The sequence below is a fragment of the Podarcis pityusensis genome (assembly GCF_964106645.2).
Source record: "Podarcis pityusensis genome assembly, chromosome: 6".
NCBI lineage: Eukaryota > Metazoa > Chordata > Lepidosauria > Squamata > Lacertidae > Podarcis > Podarcis pityusensis.
In genome coordinates, this window is record NC_138030.1 from 17,917,813 (window position 1) to 17,939,153 (window position 21,341).

Sequence of the window (21,341 nt, forward strand, 5' to 3'; positions counted from 1 at the left end):
GCAAAACAAATTCTATGGAAACCATTGTGAAGGCTGGCCTGGGACAGCTGGGGAAAGCCTTGTGTTGTTGATGTTTTTGGCATCATCTTGATCTGGATTGAGATCCTCGAATTCTGTGGGGGGAACCCAGGAGAGAGCATTCTTTTTTTCTTCTTTTTTCCATACCCAAAGTGAAGCCCTGCCAAGCTGGCATAAACGCCCTCAACTTTCCAGGGGCTTCTTTCCAAACACAGTGTGTGCTGCCTCCTAAAGATAGTCTTTACAGTGGCCAGGCCTGGTGGAAAACATGAAGTCTGCATGGATTAGCGCAGGAATTCATTTGGACTGATGACTAGGGCTTCCCTCTATAAACAGCAGTAGTGTTTTCATCTTTTGGACTGGGCTACACATTTCGGATCCCTCTTCCTCCTCCTCCTCCTTCCTGATAGGCTTGCCTGAAGTTCAAGATGTGCTGCAGAAGGCACATTGCAAAACCCTATTTCTGAGCGTGGAAAATAGCATGAAATCAATGTGGCATGTTATATATATATAAAATAAATAAATTACCCAGTTCTGCTTTCAGAGGGGGCTCTATTTGACTTTTTAAAGAGCACAGGAGTAGGCTTTTAAAAAAAAAAAGAATATTTTTATTTCCAGGTGAAAGGAAAAATAAAGTTTCCACTTTCATCATTAGCCTATGGCTTGATTTTTATTTTTATTTTTTATAAAGTTCCCTTTGACCAATTTCCTTAAAGCATTGCACTCAGAGTGCATTCCACTTCTGGGTATCTTAGCATGTGTGTGTGTGTTGTTGTTTTTTAAGGAAAGGGTACTGATTCTTTTAGAGGAAGCAAAAGCTTATATTGGCAGAAGAATACATAGGCTTTAAAGTTACACCAGATCTCTTTATTGGACAGGAGTGCAACATAACTTAAAAATAATTAATATGGAATCAAAGTGGGGTGGGATTGAGATTTCTATGAAATGCACAGTGCTGAAAATTGCTTTCATGTTTCTAAGCGCTAAAGTGCTTTAGCATTTTTCTCAGAAAATTTCTTTTCCTCCTCTCCCTAGAAAAAGGAAGCTGCCTTGTAAGTCCCCCCCCCCCCCCAAGTACCATCCCTGAACTACCACAATGCCCTATTATTGCAATGCAATACCCCAATGCAAAATGATGGCCAGGGTGCTGAAACGCTGTTGCAAGGTATCAATCCCTGTTAAAAACTTAATTCCCTGGCCAGAGTGCTGGAAGCTACACAGGTGAGTGGTGAGTCCACTGCAGATCGCTCACACAGGCCTGCTTTGGCTTGTTGTCAGCTGGGCTACAGTATGGGCATGACTGATTTATTTCATCAGCTAATCTAACGACATATGCATAAAGTCATTTGCATCATATAGTCAGTCAAAGTGAATCTGTAGCAATCGCTTTTCCTGCTTGTGAATCTTGGGTATTGACTTGCATTGTGCACAACATTCTGACAAATGGTCCCAGCTGTTCTGTGATGTGCACAACTTAGCAGCCCCAGCGTCGACATCCTGGACACTCTTTGCTTCATGAGGGGTATTTGGTCTGCCGAGGAATGGAAGCAGCCGTCACAATTCTGAACCGCAGGAAGCAAACAAAGCCCTGATGAGCTCCAAATTCTCAACAGCTGGTTGCAGATGACATTTTTAAAAATGAAAGAAATGAGGAAGGAAGGAAGGAAAAATACAATCCTTAGCCTTGCTGCTTTGGGGCAGGGGGTTTGTTTCTGTGCTGCCCTCCTGCAGCAACATGCCAAATCGTAGTGGGTGGTTCAGAAAGCAACCAGGAAAAACTACAACATAATATTTTGATGTTATGAAAAGTATACAGACTCAAACAACTATTTTGTTCAGTGACAGACCAACACAAGTCAGTGGTAGAGTTGGGGGAGTTGAATTCTCAGAATTAGTTCTGCGCTGAAAACTGTCCTCCAGTTTTTTGGAAGTTTTCTTCCTCTGAGAAAGAGTTTTCAATTTTTCTACCTTTTTTACAGGGCACTTAAGAATTTCTTTAGAATTTTGGTGGCTGCAGAGTTGAGCTTACCATATAAATGCAAGGTGGTCATGGGTGGTTTTCTTCTTTTCTTACTATGAAATATTTCTGCAGTCCTCTGCTTTCTTCCCCAATTCCTGATCTGGAAGAAAACTCAAGAAAGGAACGATGTATTCACCTGAGCTTGAATTTCAATGCGGAAATTGGGAAGACTGGCCTACTGAGCACTTGAGTGCAGTGTGTTCACAGATTTTGTTGTTAAGGGAAGTTCTTCCTTTTACCTTAAAAAAACAAATCCACACCAATTGCCTTAAAATGAGACAGAGCATCACTTCAAATAAAATAAAATAAGAACAAAGGATTAGTTGACAGGCAGGGCCATAGCAAGGGGCTGGCAAGGTGGGCCCCCACCAAGGGCGCAAGCAATGGGGGGCAAAAAATCGGCTAAAATATGTCCATAAATATAAATATTGATTATTGCCAAATAAGAAATGGTTTTAAATAGAGGGTGAATTGAATGGAGGAGGTGGAGGAGAGGCAGAAAGAAGAGCAAATTTGTCCATGGCTAGGGGGCGCAATCAGGACGGTTCTGCCAGGGGCTCAAGATCACCTAGCTAAGGCTGTGTTGGCAGGTGGAAAGTACGCAGTCTCCCCACCTTCCTGTGCTTACAGGAAATTCCAGCCAATGTTTTCAGGAAGCAAAAGCAACCAGGAAGGCTGCACAGTGCAGACCAGAGATGTTCTGTAGAATTTCTGTAGAAATTCACTCACAAACACTGGCCAATTTTAAAGTCAGGTAAGGCATGGGGAGGGGGGACCCCAAACCCCACCTGCACTCCACAGAGTTTCTCTTAAATTTTCTGTCCCCTTTGATAATTTTCTGATGCAATTTATCTTCTCATTACTTGATGGAGAATTGGGGTGATTTCCTCCCCTCCCCACACAGTGCTCATGAGAATAATTGCGAAACATCATCATCTATATCACCAATTCAAAGCTGGGTCAGGAATTACCACCAGGAACCACTGAACTTTAGTGGCCAACCAGCATGAAGGAGAAATGGTGATTGACACCACCGGCTCCCAGTGGGCTTCTTGGTTGCCAGCCTTGCCCCGTTCTGCTCTTTTCTAGCTAGGAATGGAATTTTCTGAAATAGCGATGTCAAGCTTATCCATTTCAGCAGCTTCTTCTGATCATAGGTCTGCCATTTCCAGGATGTGAATGTGTGACTGAGCCATAAGGCAATTAGCTAAACAGTTCGTGTTGGACATGACACATTAATTATTATGTAATTTTCTTTCTCTTCAAAACTTACAACTGCTTTTCTAAAGAATATTCAAGGCAGCAATAGAGCAATGAAAATACATGAAGAAAATATCAGTTTGCAGTGGTCAAATATAGCAGAATAAAAAGAGCTAAAAAGGCAGCAGAAGTGTAGGACCAAGAGCAATAATCTGCAAAAGTTCCGTGAAGTAAATGTGTCAAAGCTGTCTGTCTAAACAGGGCAGAAGTGGGATCAGAGAGGCCTCCCTAGAGAATATATTAGGCACCGTAGCTAAAGAGTTTCTGTCCTGGGTACACACTTGCCAATCTTCTGATGGTAGAGAGGCTCAAAACAGAGGAAGAACAGAGTCTTTGGAAAAGTTAGTATGAAGGCAGGTGATTCTTTTATTATCAATCCAGAGTCAAAGAGAAGTGAAGGCACTACTCCATGGCATAGACTGCAGCCCAAACAAAAGGGGTGTGGGGAGAAATTAACTGTTCTGATAAATAAATGGGCCCTTTAGAGAGGTGGGGGAATCGTCAAATCAAATCAGCACCTCTTCTCCATCCACTAAAAATTCGGGATCCCAGTGTTTACCATTTTTCTTTGGAAGCTTGCAGGTTTTAGTTCTTATGTGTGGGCATTGTCTAGGAGAATCTCAGAATCCAGAGTGATCTGCAAGCAGGAATAATGGGCGATCAGCACTATGTGTAGCTCTGTGACTCTCCTTATGAACTGCAGAAGCAGAATAAATCATGCACAACAACTGGATCTGCAGATCAACTTACTTTGCCTAATTTATACAGGTTGCGGAATTCAACTTTTGTTGACCCATAGTTTTGATTTTAAAACACAGAATATATGAGGTCCCTGTCCACGTCTCATAAACTAAGTTTTTATGTCACCCTAAATGGATTTGCTTGGTTGCCAAGCATTTTTCAACTATGTTTTGGACGTTCCTTTTTCATTTTTGGCTTGGGCAGGCAATCAGGGAAGGAAAATTCAAGTCTGGAAGATAGTTGACTACTGTTGGCTGCAAATAGGTGACTGCAGAGTGCATTGCACTGGGACATACCGTTGCAGCCTGCATCCAGCTGTTAACAGATTCCTAGTGTGTACAGATTTCTACAGCCAAGTCTCTGCAGAACTATGAGTTACAGGGGAATGTTAGTTTGAATTTACAGCTGGTTTGCTGTTCTTTCCCATCAAAATTTGTATGGAAATCCTCCGTTTCTCCTTTTCAACCAAGCAATCCTTTGAGGATCACCTCAGTAACAACATTCTTAAGAATGGATACTTTCTGAAGTATGCTTGCAACAGGTGCATTTGCACTCCAGATTTTTGATGTCCAGCTGTTCCCTAATTATAGCTCAAAGAGGGGGTAATAAATGGGGGAAAGAATGCTGTTCAGAAAACAACACTTTTAGCATGCACACTAGAACGATAGATAAATGTTTTTGAGACAGCAGAAAATGCCTTGAAAGGGTTATTGCTTTCGCTCATGCTTTTCTTTGGATGTGCTATTGCCTCTGACCAGTCAGATGTTGTGAAATGTTTCTGAAAAACTAGTTGAGTCCAAAGGCAAATGTGGGGAGGGTGTGCACACCCAAAACAGTGATTCTTCAATCAAAACACCTTTCACTTTCTAAAGAAAATCTACTATACCTCTTATACTTTCCCAAGCCGGCTTTGTTCTTTACTAAAGAATCAAGTTTAAGAAGATCCCATTCTTGCATAGGTATGAATGAGTAAGTCCTGTTTTAAATCAGCTGTGATTGTATGACCAGCGGACAGCTCTTCATTCAGTGAAGTCAAGCAGGCAGTGGAGTCCCCATGCCAGGCTTCCTCATCGAGGCTGCACGGCTGAACTCCTGCTGCCTTCTGGAGCTTCTTGGGGGGAATGCATCTCCCCCCAGCTGCCCAGTCCACCAGGGGGTGCAACACTTGCCCCGGGGCACCGGCAACCCACGATATGTCACTGCAAGCAGGAATCCTCAACTTTACCCCAAATTAAGAAAAAGTGCAGGGGAAAGAGATGGAACAGAGTGCTGGAGAAACAACACTTCCTTTGGCATTCCCAGCAGGCTCTTTGGTTCCCAACCTCAGTTTTCATTGATCCTCTTAACCCTTACAAAGCTATGGGTTTTTCACACCAGCCACTGTAAAATCAAAAGTGTGCCTAGTGGATTGCTTTTACCATATTTTTCGCTCTATAAGACGCACCAGACCACAAGACGCACCTAGTTTTTGGAGGAAGAAAACAAGAAAAAAAATATTCTGAACCCCAGAAGCCAGAACAGCAAGAGGGATCGCTGCGCAGCAAAAGCAGCGATCCCTCTTGCTGTTCTGGCTTCTGGGATAGCTGCGCAGCCTGCATTCGCTCCATAAGACGCACACACATTTCCCCTTACTTTTTAGGAGGGAAAAAGTGAGTCTTATAGAGCAAAAAATACGGTAATCGGCACCCTTTTCACCTCCAAGCCTAGGGCATTACCGTCAGTGTCACTTGCTCATACTGAAAGTTTCTGACACTGAGCATTTCTTCCTCTTCTTCTCTTAAACACAGTGTCGTTCTTTGCAATATGTTGCGGGCCTTGTTTATGAGACAGTGAGGCGTGCTCCAGTACCAGTTTCATGTTCCCTTCTAATTGCAAGGTAGCCTTGGGGGATTTTGACAGGGTTTTATGTTGTTGTTGTCTTACCACTTCTGTGCCTAAAAATATACTTCTTTCTACCAGAGCTTGAATTGCCCTGGGCATGAGTCTTTGATGCTGTTTTCAGTGCCAAAGCTCAGTCATGGAGTGCAGGTGTGATATTGTGACTTAGCTGAAACCTGGCCTGAGTGAAAGAGAGGCTACTTAAATAAGGCCCAAACCACTTGATTCTTACAGCTGGCTTTTTAAAAAAATGCAATTTGGGAGGCTGCAAGTTTCAGTATGAGAATGGCAGTGAGCAGGGTCTACTGAACCTCTTTCCATTCTGGTCTACTTTTTCTGCTCTGAGTTGCCCCACTCCTTCTGTACTAACATTTTGTACCCTGTGGGTACAGTGCTGCAGATGACAACCACAAAAGAGGAAAGCAACCATGATCTCCTTTCTGGAAGCTCATAGCTCATCCATACTAAAACTGTAGTTTGACTTAGCTAGTCATCTGAATGAGAGCAATAGCTCAATAAAAAAATACTGTAATACATACTGTACATCATTTTATTTGTATGCTGCTTTTCCATAGCTCAAGGCTAGCTCTGTTTTGGTTTGTGTATTGATCCAGAAAAGTGCAAATTGGGGAAGTTTGCATTAAAATGTGAGTCAAACCAATTTCTCCCTCATCCCTAACATATATTAAAGGTAAAGGGACCCATGACCATTAGGTCCAGTCGTGGCCGACTCTGGGGTTGTGGCGCTCATCTCGCTTTATTGGCCGAGGGAGCCGGCGTACAGCTTATGGGTCATGTGGCCAGCATGACTAAGCCGCTTCTGGCGAACCAGAGCAGCGCACAGAAACGCTGTTTACCTTCCCACCAGAGTGGTACCTATTTATCTACTTGCACTTTGAGGTGCTTTCGAACTACTAGGTTGGCAGGAGCAGGGACTGAGCAACAGGAACTCACCCCGTCACAGGGATTCGAACCGCCGACCTTCTGATCGGCAAGTCCTAGGCTTTGTGGATTAACCCACCGCCTTTATATAAATTCCCCTTCTGCTTCATTTCCCTTTTTCTCCTGTTGTGTACTCTACTGTTGGCATTTAGATTTAAAGCTCCTCAGAGCAGGGACTTGTCTTTTTGCTTATAATTGCTCTGTAAAGCACCATATTCATTGTGCACACTTAATCTGCAATAGGTTGCAGACCAGTAGTATCGACTGGACTAACTTTCAGGTTTATGAGAGTGAACGGTGTTGCAACGGTTGTTGGGAGAGCTGCAATCTTAAGAACTGTTGAAATTGTGCTTTCGCCTCTGTTAAGAAGGATGGGATAGTGATGAAGGAGGAATCCATTTTAAATGGACTTATACACAAAACTTTGCAGTTCCAACCCAATTGAGCTTTCCCCACATAGAACCACGTCTTGCATTGATCACCCAGTTTCATACAAGTAATAAACGAGACTAATTTTTACTTGGTTTGGCACTTAGAAATGAATGAACATAGGTTAGTTATGTTCATTAATTTTTGTGAATCTGCTCTTAAGTAGAAGTAGCACTAGATTCAACCCTATTCGCTGAGTGCCCCACCAGTTATTTATTTTTAATAACGCTTCTTTCTGCACAAGCTGGAACAAGGCAGCTAACAGCAAAACCAGATAAGACAATATTGCAATAAAAATTACAGCACAATAAAAGAACAGATAATTAAAACAATATGAATCAGAGAGAAGCAATAAAATTGAGATGTTGTTGACTGAAAAAAAGAAGCCCATTGCCTTTCATGCCTATTAAAAAGCAGGGAATGGACCAGGAGGTGGAAGAAGCAAACATACCTCTCCTGGGAGGCCGTTTCGTAATCTGGGTACCACAATTCAAAAAGCTCTCTTTTCATGTTCACATCAACTGAAACCTTTTCAGAAGCAAGACTGTAAGAAGCGTCTCGGAAGCTGAGTGAAGTTTCTGAGCAGAAACAAAAACCGTAGGTTTTCTTGTTTCTTTTCTCAGGCTAACCAGATTCCCCAAGTTAGAAAGCTTGTGTCTGTTCGCTGGGAAATTCTAACGTGTGAATGAGTACACACTGACTTCAATCATGTGTAAACTAAAATTAACCACCCATTTAATATGTTCTCTGCAATTTACTAGCTAGGAGAGCCAAATGCTTGACTCAGACACACATGGTTTTCCTTTCACAACCCCCATCAACCAAAACCATCTGGCTACATATTATTTTTTATTTTTATTATTTTTGCAAAATTGTACTTTATGATTACTTCATTGTTTGAAGCTAAATAAATAGTATACGCCACACACTAGAATTCCACAGCACTCAAGGTTCCTATGTTTATTCAAAAAGGCACCATGAACCTATAGTTATTCAGATTCTACCTACAATGGGACAAACTATTAATGCATTAGGTAGTAAACTTTTGAGCAGCAGCTGCTCTGTTTGTCATGTGCTGATAGTCTGGCTGTCATTTGTTAAAGTCAGCTGAGGTTGTCAATTGGTGAATTACAGCAAGGGTGGGGGACCTCTGCTCCTTCTATCCTCTGATTCCAAACCTGCACTCTGATGCACAGTTATATAGAGGCAAATCCCCTTTCCCAGCTGCAACAAAGCATGCCTCTTCCATATTGGTTTCTACAGCCACAGTAGGCGCTGTAACCTTCCAAATGTTTGACTTCACTCACAAAGGCACACTCTTCCATTGTCTCCCGAAACAGACAGACGCCAACAACTTTGAAATCCCACTGAACTCAATAGGACTTACTTCTCTGTCAACATAAGCAGGACTGGGTTGTAACTGGGTGGTTTTTTTTTAATATAAAACTTGCCCCTGCTCACCATTTGTTGTTTTGTCTTATAATCTACATTTACTTTACAGCATTATCCCTGTAACTTGATCTCCAGGGAATTAAGCAGCCTGCATGCACACAGTACCCCCATTAACTGATTAACTGTGTGAAAGTCCTCTGGCCATCAGAAATGTAATGACTTTTCAGCTAATCACTCTGCAGTCTCAGGTGTGGCATTAATGATTGACAGGGCCTTGGCCGTTTGCGCAGCAAGCTAGAGTGGGGCTTTGCAGACCAGTGACTCAGTGTGTGGGGATAAGGAGGCCCTTTGCTGGGAACAAACCTCTCTGCCTCTGCTTCCCTCCCAGTTGCCTGGGGACATTGGTGAACGGGTGGCAGTTCATCGGTAGAGCACATGAAGAGCTGAATTCCTGGCATCTCCCAATAAGAGGATTAGATTGCAGGTGATGTAAAAGACCTCTGCCTGAGACCTAGATTCCTCGGGCAAAGAACAGGTGTTTGTTTTTATGTTAAAGTATTTTTATCCAGCCTTTTTGCTTTTAACAAAAGAAGGGCATGAAACTCAACCTTCTGGTAGTTCAGTACCTGGCCAATTAGATGCACCTGGGAAGTTCATGGCTTTTTTGCAGCCGGAACTTGCTGGAACTCAGTTCTGGCACCTCTTTTCTAGAGTAATAGTACTGGGGAAGCTCACCAGCAAGACACAAGTGGAAGAGCCCTCTCCCTCTGTGGCTAAACTTCATTTAGAGGAAGTTTGTCACACTGAGGGCCAAATTCCTGTCTGGGTCACCTTCTGGGTCCATGTGGCAATGGTAGGTGAAGCAAAAGGGAGTGGGGCAGCCAATGTAAATTTAAAGGTGCTGACCTTTAAAGCCCTGGACAGCTTCAACCCTGTATACTTGAAGAAGAATCAACCCAGACACTGAGGTCTACCTCCAATGACCTTCTGGCAGTTCCCTCACTGTAAGAAGCGAAGTTACAGGAAACCAGGCAGAGGGCCTTCTTGGTAGTGGCAACCGCCCTGTATAACATCCACCCATCACATGTTAAGTAGATAGATATCTACACGACTTTTGGTGTTTTTATATCTTGCTGGAAGCCACCCAGAGTGGCTGGGGCAACCCAGTCATATGGGCTGCATATAAATAATAAAGTTGTTGTTGTTGCTGTATTTACAGTAGGCTAGTTTGTTCACACACCCCTCTATCATCCATTCATTCAACAAGGAAGCATTATCTGAGATCAAGGACACGTTCCAGACAGGGAAAAATATTTGAGTAGGGAGAGAAGCAGGGGCGCTGAGAGTTGCTACCTGGGAAGAGGGTGTGTGGCTGAGGAAGGGGTGTTCTGGAAGGGTCCTGAGGGCCAGATGGAGAGGCAGAAAGGGTCACAGTTTGGTCCCAGGTCTAAGGATTCCCATACTGCCTCTAAAAGCAGCAAGAATGCCCAGCAGCTTGGGGGTAGTCCAGGCACAGGTAAACTCGGCCCTCCAGATGACTACAATTCCCATCATCCCTGACCATTGGTCCTGTTAGCTAGAGATGATGGGAGTTGTAGTCCCAAAACATCTGGAGGGCCGAGTTTGCCTGTGCCTGGGGTAGTTCCTGCTTTTAAAAGGTCCTAAAGTGAAAGGGTTGGTAGAGAAGCTGTGGGCCATTCTTTAAAAAAAGCAAAACGGCAGGTGTCATTTTTAGGCAATGGGGCCAGGCAGCCCTTTTGAAAAGTGGCAGTTGCATTTATTGACTGAACGAAGATGTCTGGAAAGGGAAAGACTGAAGAAAATTCTACTGCAGTAGCAAAGAGCATTTATGGATGGTAATGCGTTATTATACTGATACGTCATTTAATGTTTCTGTCAAAGCAAATACTGTGCGGTGGGACTTTAATGAGGTCTGACTGGAAAAGTGAAACAATATTGAATTGAGGCCATGTGATGAGAACTTTCATAAAGACTTGTACGTTTCAGATTCCCCCCCCCCCCCCCGCAGTTCTTTCTTGGTAGGTTATAAAATGTAGAAATAAATGTCCGGAGCAGAATTATTCCCCCCCGCTTCCAAATATGATTTGTGCCACCTGCAGTGTGACTAAGGTTAGGCACTATATTCATGATGGAGAATGATTGTGTACAGCAGGTGAAACTGAGGGAGTAGTTATGACTAACTTAAGTCCATTGATTTCGGGGGCAGGAGGTCTACTCTGAATATGACTTAGTTAAATTCTACCCTGTGTGCCTAACATCCAGCTAATAAACCAAGGTGCTAGTCCTCAAGGTGGCATGGAGTTTGTAAAAACTGAGCTGTTTGCAGATTATGCTTTAGTGGACTGTATTCACATGGTATCTGAAGAGGTGTGAATGCATACAAAAGCTCAAAACAATAACAAACTTAGTTGGTCTCTAAGGTGCTACTGGAAGGAATTTTTTAATTTAATTTTATTTATTTTGTTTTGTTTCAACTACGGCAGACCAACATAGCTACCTACCTGTATTCACATGGAACATCTTGAATATTGCCCAGTAAGTTTTCACCTTTAAGGCATGCGTGCATGCATGCGTGCGCGCGCGCGCGCACGCACACACACACACACACACACATATATAAATGAACTATTTCCATGAACCTGTTGGGAAAATTACATTGCAATCTTTTCTAGAACGTAAAAGATCCGCCTGTTGTAGACTGCCTATTAATACTGAGCTCTCATGGAATTGGCATCCTGGTTAGAGTACTGTACATCAAACATGAAAACATGAGAAAGTTACTTCAAATGTACCTCCAGCTGTTGCAAGTGAAACATTTCGTGTGAATGCTGGTTAGTTGGCCCAGGGGTGTGTAGGGAAGCAATTCATGTGATAGCATTTAATGTGCAACAGAAAGCAAGCATTGTAACATTTGACCTTTCAACAGGGTCAAAGGTTACATTTCTTTCTCAAAAATGGTTTTGCAAATCTTTTTCAGAGCTGATAGACACACACCTTAGCTGGATACAAAACATTATATGAGACAGAATGACTGTGCTTTTTTGAACCAAGCAATCAAAGTCCAAGGTAATTGACATTTTCCTGACTTTTGTCTAGCTGCAGATTTTCTTAAATTTTGTTTGATTTAGCTGGGTTTCTTCTGTCAATGTCATTTTGGTTTGGTTTGTTTTTGGTTGAAAGGTTAATTATAGAAATATATAGTATTTGGTGGGTAGGGAAGTGGTTGGGCAGCGGGGCTGTGACATGTCGCATGCTGTGTTTTAAAAATCATTGACACTTACCAACATTGGCTGTTCTTGTTTTTAAAGCATTGGGGTCTGGAGTTTTCCAGATATTTCAAACGCATTTGCCTGCTCCCAAAATGAACGTGGCCCCTGCTCCTCAGGCTGCATCATTTTCCTATGGGGACTTTTCTGTGCAATTGGTTTCTTAATTCTCTGGCAGTGCTCATTTTGTGTACAAAAATAAAATAAAAAAATCTGGTTGATTTCAGAAGGAATAATTTGCTTGGAGCAAGCCATGCCGTATGGTGTGTATCTTATCTGCAGCATAGTTCAGAGACGAGAATGCAAGCTATATAGCAGATTAACTTCAGGTTCTTTTGCCAAACACTAGGGGCTTGATCCAGCTGCTGATAAATTACAGAGCAATCCTAAATATAGGAATCCATCGTAAATTGCACCAATTCCATAATTCATTCAGGGCTAGGCTGGCAGATGGAAAAACCCCTTATCAGTGCAAGTTCCACATGTTGCCATACTGAATGGAGTTAGGATCCACGGTACATCCCCCTGCCTGGTCCTTCTCCTGCCACTCTGCTGGAACACCCATTTTTCAGGGCTTAACTGCAGCTGAGCTGCAATGAAGGCCATTAACTCTGGCTTATATGCAACTGTAGGGATGCAGGTGGCACTGTGGTCTAAACCACTGAGCCTCTTAGGCTTGCCAATCAGAAGGTTGGTGGTTCGAATCTGCACAACGGGGTGAGCTCCCATTGCTCTGTCCCAGCTCCTGCCTACCTAGTAGTTCAAAAGCACACCAGCGCAAGTAGATAAATAGGTACCGCTGTGGCGGGAAAGTAAACGGCATTTCCGGCACTCTGGTTTCTGTCACGATGTTCCGTTGCGCCAGAAGCGGATTATTCCTGCTGGCCACATGACCTGAAAAGCTGTCTGTGGACAAACGCCAGCTCCCTCGGCCTGAAAGCAAAATGAGTGCCGCAACCCCATAGTTGCCTTTGACTGGACTTAACTGTCCAGGGTTCCTGTACCTTTTACCTTTATATACAGCTGTGCTGGGATGTGGGGTTTATTATACCTATTAGGTCCATAAATTACCATATATAGTCAACACAAAAAAGCGACAATTTGTTGTTGACAAAGGACAGCTGGACATATAAAGGGCCCCATTATCTTCAGTAGCTTAGGGCCTCATCAAACCTAAATCTGCCCCTGGTAAGAGGATTCTACTCAGAGACTCCTAAAATTCAAGCACTGGAAGTAAGGTGAGGGATGAGGGAAGATTCCATTCCCTTCACCTGCAAATCCCTTTTTGAGATATAAAGTGGACACCTCGCTCTTCCTTTATGCATGAACTGGGTGGATGCATTGCATAGCTGCTGCCATCACTTCTATTGCGACTCTCAACCTTTGGTTTACAATGGAACTATGGTTTGGGTTAACCATGGCTGCTTAAGCATGCATTAAATATCAAACCATGTTTAGCACCAGGAAAGGGGAGGAAAATGGCAGGGGTGGGGAGAGAAAGGGTAAGGGGCAAGAGAGGACATTTCCAAAAATGATCTCATCTGTAAAGATCTTTAAGCCATCTTCAAATTTATTTATTTTTCACCAAATTTAGTACAGAGAAAAAGAAGCCAGTGAGTCTAGATGCCCTTTATAGTGTATGCATTTCAATGAATACAGTGGTACCTCGGGTTAAGAACTTAATTCGTTCCGGAGGTCCGTTCTTCACCTGAAACTGTTCTTAACCTGAGGTACCACTTTAGCTAATGGGGCCTCCTGCTGCCGCTGCGCCGCCACCGTGCAATTTCTGTTCTCATACTGAAGCAAAGTTCTTAACCCAAGGTACTTTTTCTGGGTGAGCGGAGTCTGTAACCTGAAGCGTCTGTAACCCGAGGTACCACTGTACTGGTTTCTGGTGGGGTGGGGGTGGGGGAATAGGACATGTCATTTTAAGAGGTGAAACGTAATTTTTCAAATTTCTTCAGTGAGATGTCTCAAAAATACATGTTTGGGTGTGAGCAATTCAAATTTGCTATTATTTTTGTAATTGGACAACAATTAGCTTCCTAAGTCTACATTTGATGAAAGAAGCACATAAACTGCTTGTGAAAAACCAAAGAATTTTAATTTTACCTTCTGAAAATGTCAGGTAATTCTAAATGGTAATCAAAATAATTAAAAATATTATTAATATAACTCCAAGTACTTCGCAATCCTTTTTAATAATTTCTGTTCAATTTTGCCAAGCAAAACTCAATTACATGAATTAAACCAAAATATCTTTTGAATTCCCAAGACATGTTACAACATTTTGGCACCCCTCATTTTTGGAATTTGAACATTCTGTAGGGGGACAGGCAGGAAAGACCTAGGTTTGGGCTTCCTGGAGGCATCTGCTTGCCACTGTGGGAAACATTTTTATCTCAGCCTCAATGATAAAATGGGAAGGGGACAAATTTAATCGACAGATTTAAAATTTGCCATGCTGTCTTTAAGTAAAATTCACACAACTAAATTGGGGTGGTATTAATGAACCTGTTCTGCTTTCAATAAATGATGAAGAGGCCACAAGAGCTTCAGGGCATGCTGGCTGATTGCAATACAAGCCACATTTATGGTTCTGTTGGGAAGTGCTGAAATGGATAGAGCTGTTGCTGGAGATGGGTTAGAAATCAGCTCACATTTAAAGGTGAACCTGGCTAATAAGCACTTTCTGAAATAACACACGAACTGAAAAAACAGCCACCTTTCGAAATCTGCAGTTCTTCAGATTTAGCAATGCAGCTCACTAATACAGTAACGTGTTTCAAAAATGCATATGATAAAGTATGCCTACATTGGTGAAAATAACAAAGAAAAATGCATTGTATTATGGGAAATTGCATACAAAAATACGTATATTAGGAGAAACATGCTGAAATCGTGATGAATTTTCATGAGCAGTTTAAATATATACAAATATTTGTGTGGAAGTATGGAAAATTAAACACGACGCGGGTGGTGCTGTATCTAAACCACTGAGCCTCTTGGGCTTGCCAATCAGAAGGTTGGCGGTTCAAATCCACACGACGGGATGAGCTCTTGTTGCTCGATCCCAGCTCCTGCCAACCTAGCAGTTCGAAAGCACGCCAGTGCAAGTAGATAAATAGGTACCACTCTGGCGGGAAGGTGAACAACGTTTCCATGCACTGCTCTGGTTTCACCAGAAGCAGCTTAGTCATGCTGGCCACATGACCCGGAAAAACTGTCTGTGGACAAATGCCGGCTCCCTCGGCCTGTAAAGCGAGATGAGCACCTCAACCCCAGAGTCATCTGCGACTAGAATTAACTCTCAAGGGTCCTTTAACTTTACCTTTACCTTATGGAAAATTGAAAACGGAACATTGAGAAATGGAGAGAAATCAAACTGAGACATTTGCCCATCACTAGTTATAGTTTAACCAAACAATGGTTAAATTGCTAGTTTAGAAGAAAGAAGAAGAAGAAGAAGAAGAAGAAGAAGAAGAAGAAGAAGAAGAAGAAGAAGATTTATACCCCGCCCTCCCTGGCCAAAACTGGGTTAAGGGCGGCTAACATCAAATATATAACACATCACCATAAAATCAAGCAATCAATTAAAATACATCTTAAAATCAAGTCAGAATCAAAGTGAAATCCAATCAGATGGCAACCCGCAAAGTAGGAATGAGGACCTTAAATGCTCACCAGGCCTAAATGATCTTATATGAGCCTGTGAGAAAGGTTGGGGGACCACTTTCATGCAAGTTCTTATAAGGATGCCGAAGCAAATGCATAAACGCTGCTGAGCATGGCGCATGTTTACATGGATCGGCTCGTGCCACATGCACAACACACCAGCTGGGATGTGTGCCGATGCTTCTGCTCTGTAATACAGGCTGTTCTTGGGTGCGCACTCTTTCAAAATCTGTTGTCCACAACAGTGTAATCCTGTGTACACAGCACTCCCCTTTATCTAAACCTCTGATTATCTTAATCTTTTGGATGCCGTCCCAACCATTTGACTAAATGAGGGCACATTTTTATTAGATATTTACGAGAATCAAAGCGCAGTATTCAGGCCTCAGGAATTTTTGGACTCTTTACCATCATCTCCCCCTTTCCCCCTCCACTGCAAAGGCAGAGTGAGTCATAATAAGCCTGAGATATCTGCTGTACAATCATCAAAAGTACATAAAAAAATATGAGTGGATTGGAAAAAGTGAATATGGAACAGTTGTTTACCCTTTCATGTGATATGGGGACCGGGCAGGAGGGGTGATGACATGAACTTGTGGCAGGTTTTAAAAGCAATGTGCTCCACACCCCCGCTATGAATAGCATATATTTGACTTGCCGGATGCATTCAAAATTAGTTCAAAAAGTGCCTAGATGAAATTACTGACAATTAATTTAAGGTGTTTCTCCAGCATGCACAACGCTGCCCACTCCATTGCACTTGAAAGTGTAAGGAAATATGACTTTGGAGACTTTGAACCAAGTAGAGGATGTTTCGTTAATTAAACAACTGCTTGTGTTGCTAATTCAATTATTGGATTGCCAAATGGCTGCCGTAGATCCTATATGCAAAATACTGGAAGAACTAGAAGGTTACTTATATACTTTAGCAAAATATTCCACTCATTGGCACAATTAACACTCTCGCTGACATTCTCTTTCGGTTTTCTTATGATAAGGCGTGGATAAAAATGACTTCACTTGCAGCTCTACCAAATTGTAAATGTGTTCTTGCCTATTAAAATCAGCTCCTACCAATTAATCAAGCAAACTTTAGTTGATTGATCTACTGATTAAATTAATCTAAGCTTGTGGCATGAGTTACATTGTATTATTTTTTTATTTGAAAAATAAAATCCGTATGGCATTGCTCGGCCCATTGCCAATCTAGCTTCAGATTTTTTGCTGGCTCCATAGCATTAATCATGAACCAGCAATTGCACATTGTGTAGTATAGGCTCTGTTACATCAGGGTGCAGCCTATTAGTCTTTTGCTCGCTGGCATGCAGTTGGAAGCTCAACCATCCACTCAAAAGCATCCGGGCATACAGTTTAAGATAAGTGTGCTGCTGATCAATTGCCAAAGCTTAGGATGTTGCTTAAACCTTTAAAAGGCTGGTGTGACTTATCAGGTCTTCACATTTTTTGGATAGCTCTGGGGGAATAGCTCTAGAAATTACCCTGATTTAGAGTGATGCTACACAGTATTAACCATTCATATCCAATCGTTTATACTCTGGAGATACCCTTATCGAAGTTGCAGGTCAAATCAGTGTGGCTTCTTTAATGATGTTTCCATGTATCTGGGCAGCACCGAGCTTCAGTGGCGGACTTTGGGCTCTCAAATCTCAGCGGTGCCCCATGCGACGCTAAAATTCAATGACACCTCCCCCCCCCCTGCCTCTCACACACTGTTTTGTGACCTCTGTGGCATGGCACCCATTGCAAATGCAACAGTCATGCTACCCAAAAACCGCATTTTGGGGGGCTAAGAGTTGCCATGGAGGACAACTTGGAAACGTTCACTAACTAACTTTGCATGTTACTGGAGAGCATTACTGTTGCAAAGTGCAAAAAAAAAATCTCAAAAGTGACACAATATGCAGAAGCGGGTTGTTTGACTGTCAAGGCATGGGCTATTTCAGCAGGCACCCTCAGTGCTGGAGCGCAGGCGATGACAGCTTAAGGCTGCAATCCTAAGCACACTTATTAGCAAATAAGACCCATTGAATTCAGCAGGACTTTCCTCCACATCTTAAGAATTGTGCTAGGAAGCATTCCTGCTTTTTAAACAGCTTCACTTTATTGGGCACACAGTACGACGGCATTTGCATTTGTGCAGGAAAGAGGATGCTGCCATCCTTTTCGAATATTCGTTGTCCACAGCGCTGCTCCTGGTGCAGTCAGCTCTTTACACAATCACATACTGCACAAGCCATCTTCACCATTCATGTCAAAAGAGGGTGCATGGAGCTCTCCTCTCCATTGATGTGAGGGGGGATCTCATTATGGGCAGGAAGACCCATGTATAAATGGGCACAAATGAAAAATGGCTGAAATCAGAGTAGGGGGTGCGACTTCAGTTCTGGTCTTAGCTGCAAGAGCTTTGATGCCTCACATGCCAAAGGTCATTAGTGGTGCTCCACGTGACTTCAGTTGTGTTTCATTTACAATTCATTTGTGCAGCACTTCACTTAACCCTCCAACACCCCTCTGATGAAAATTGGAACGTGTATCCTTTGGTGCCTTGGTCTTGTGGCCGCCCGCTGACTTGCGCAAGACAGTGGTACCACTGCAAGCACCAGCTGGCAATGGAGTGGGGGCAGGGGGAGAAACAGGACATTCCAGGATCACATCTGAAGCTGGTATGGGTTCTGTGTAATTCCAGGAATGTCCTGTGAAAATTGGGACACAAATTGGCACAAGAGAAATCCGAAGTGAGATCCGAAAGCCCAGCACAGGAAGAAACCAGCCAAGCCCAGAGTGCTGGCTGCTTAAATGAGCGAGGGTTGGATCCAAGGGAAGCCGCCCCCAGCACAGCCCAAGTCCCAGCCTGCCCCCCTCCCATTTGCCAAAGCCCCCTCCGCCCATCAGGAAGGGCCCAGCCAGGTTGAATTCCTCTGTCAGGGCCCCAGTGAAGCCTCCTCCGTCCCGCAATGCCGCCGCACGCAAAAGGGTGAGCGGCTTATGCACCAAAAGCATATGGCTCAGGCACTTGTATAAAGGCCATGCACATGCAGGTAGGGGCACACTCTGTACTACACTTGCGTTGCCCAGTTTCAGCAATCCTTGTGCAGGACTACTGGTGGCAGTCTCCATAGCTGGCAAGAACTTTGCAGAGCTCCCACACCCACCAAGGGAAATGCTGAATTTAGCACTGAATGCTGTTAATTGGAACTCAGGGCTCCTTCTCCCCGAGGCAGTAAACCTGGATCTGGCCTGTACCACTTCAGAGTATTGTTGGAGGCTTCCTCTGTCATGTGGCAGAATGTTCCTTGATGGAAAAAAAGAGATCACCCTGCAGGGAACTCCCATGTCAGGAAGGAGGCCAGACTAGAACCCTATACTCCCTGGCATCTAGTTTTCTGTGAATGTTTATTTTATTTTTTGGCAGGGGGTGGATGGGAGGAACATTCAGTTCTATAAATTTCCATCTGAAGAGGTACAGACCAGACACAGGTGAGGGCGAGGTATGCGTACCTTATGCACTGACTTGCATTTTGTGGGCATAATCCAGAGGAAACTAGGTGTGGCAGCAAACCTGTGAAAGAAATGAGACCTGATTCTTCCATGAGATGTGTTCAGCACAGCTCTGAACTGGGCTTTATCTATCCCTAGAAGCACTTGCCTCAGTACGCTTAAAAAAGATTAACGTCATTTTGCTCTTTAATCCATCAGGGATTTTCCTTGCTCACATTTAAAATGTTAACACTATTCAACCATTCCGCCCTACACACACACACACACACACACACACACACACACACATATCCCTTTCTTTTTCTTATTTGGCTGCCTTGGTGCTTTCTAACAGGAAAAATGTCACATTTCCAAACAGGTTGATTTCATTAAATAAAAGGAAATGTCTCTACAATGGAGAGCTTTCCCCCCCTCCTTCTCCTATACCTAACTATGTGAACAAATGTGTTGATAAATAAACCAGCCCGCAGCTCAGTCTTGCTTGTTTACTGAAAGGAAATGAAGCTCCACTCCCTCATTAGTGCTGATGCCCACCTCTTTTTACCTAACTGCTATTTTTAGCGCTCAAGAGACTGAAAAATTTCCATTGAAGATCTGCTCTTCTCATTTCCTGGGTATAGAAAACAGGAAGGCTTTTTTAATTTTTTAATTTCTTTTTTTTTTTAAGTGTCAGCCTTTGGGTCGTGTAAAACTAGATCAATTTCACCTCCCGCTGGCTGCTCCCTTACATTGCGACACTCCAGAAGGGCAGCTGATCTGGGAAGCAAGTGTGCCTTCAGGCTTTGTTATTTACAAAAAACCGAGCAGCTCCCGAAAGTCCAAATATAAAAATAAGTACTGCCTGATTCCATGCATGTGCATTGAACTGCACCCCAAAGGTTTGGAGCACATTTGCAGCACAATTTTATGTTGCAGGACATTTTATCAGGAGCAAGCGTGTAGAAGACTGCAACAATCTTAGACACATATCTTATGTTCATAAGATAAAATCTCACAGTGTCTTGGATTTCACGGGTCTTTTCACTGTAATTTTTGCAGTCCTGTGGTTGTAGTTGAGGAATCTCTCTAACGTGATATCTTGTGGAATATCCCAGCCCCCTCTCACTGCCCACCCCCCCCCAAGAAAGATATAAAACAAAACAAAACATGATAATTATTTATCTAACAATTTCAAAATTCAAAAGCCAATGTTTGTACCAAAATTGTAATAAAATCACTATAAATTGGGATGTTAGTCAAGAACATTGGACAATTGTTAATGAAGTCTCAGAATTAAATTGATTAAGTTTTTCCACATTAACCCTGGCCAGTTGCATCATGCTGCACATTTCAGTAAAAGGTAAAAGGTAAAGGAGCCCTGGACGGTTAAGTCCAGTCATAGGTGACTATGGGGTTGCGGCGCTTATCTCGTTTTCAGGCCAAGGGAGCCAGCGTTTGTCCACAGACAGCTTTGTGAGTCATGTGGCCAGCGTGACTAAACTGTTAAAATGCCATTTACCTTCCCATTGCAGCGGTACCTATTTATCTACTTGCACTGGCGTGCTTTCAAACTGCTAGGTTGGCAGAAACTGGGACAGAGCATCGGGAGCTCACCCCGTCACGGGGATTCGAACCACCAACCTTCCGATCAGCAAGCCCAAGAGGCTCAGTGGTTTAGACCACAGTGCCACCTGTGCTATGTTTAAGTAGCTGAGCCCGAACAGCAGTCAGCCAATGTACAGATGCCCAGAGTTAGTACTTCAGCATTGCCCAAAAGGAAGGGAAATGGAGACCCTGGGTAATAGTGGAGCAGCAGAATTATTTTTTAAAAGGAACTGCATTATCTGAAAGATTGCCTCTTCAGACATACTTTCCCATGGTCGCTGAGATCCAGAGAGGATGCTGTCCTAGCCATGTTATCCATGCATGGAGTTTAAGGATTTAGGAGGAGTCACTCTTGAACCTGCCTTGGGGCCTTTTTGATTCTAGCATCACTGTGCTCTTCAGATACTGGACAGTCTTTGTTTAGGCTGGCTTTAAGTGGTCATTGATTTTGGGTGAACGAAGAGTCAGACACGACTAAACGACTAAACAACAACAACAAAAATATGTGATTCTGAACACATCTTTAAATACCGTGTTTGGGATGCCAACATTCTTTGAAAAGAATTAGCAACAGGTGTTCTGGATCAGGGCCACAC

The 21,341-nt window shown here is 43.1% G+C and overlaps 1 protein-coding gene across 5 annotated transcripts in view; it reads left to right on the forward strand.

Annotated features, from left to right (window-relative positions):
• Positions 1-21,341, forward strand: part of NFATC2 (nuclear factor of activated T cells 2) — a gene marked incomplete at its 3' end in the record, with an annotated part of 133,689 nt that overhangs the window by 105,690 nt on the left and 6,658 nt on the right. Inside the window, exon 10 of one of the 5 annotated variants that reach the window (XM_081011091.1) lies at positions 11,679-11,767. The exons of the other annotated variants lie outside the window; for them this stretch is intronic. Within the exon in view, the coding sequence (XP_080867217.1) occupies positions 11,679-11,722 (44 nt within the window). The remainder of the gene's footprint in view (positions 1-11,678; positions 11,768-21,341) is intronic. 5 annotated transcript variants of the gene reach the window in all.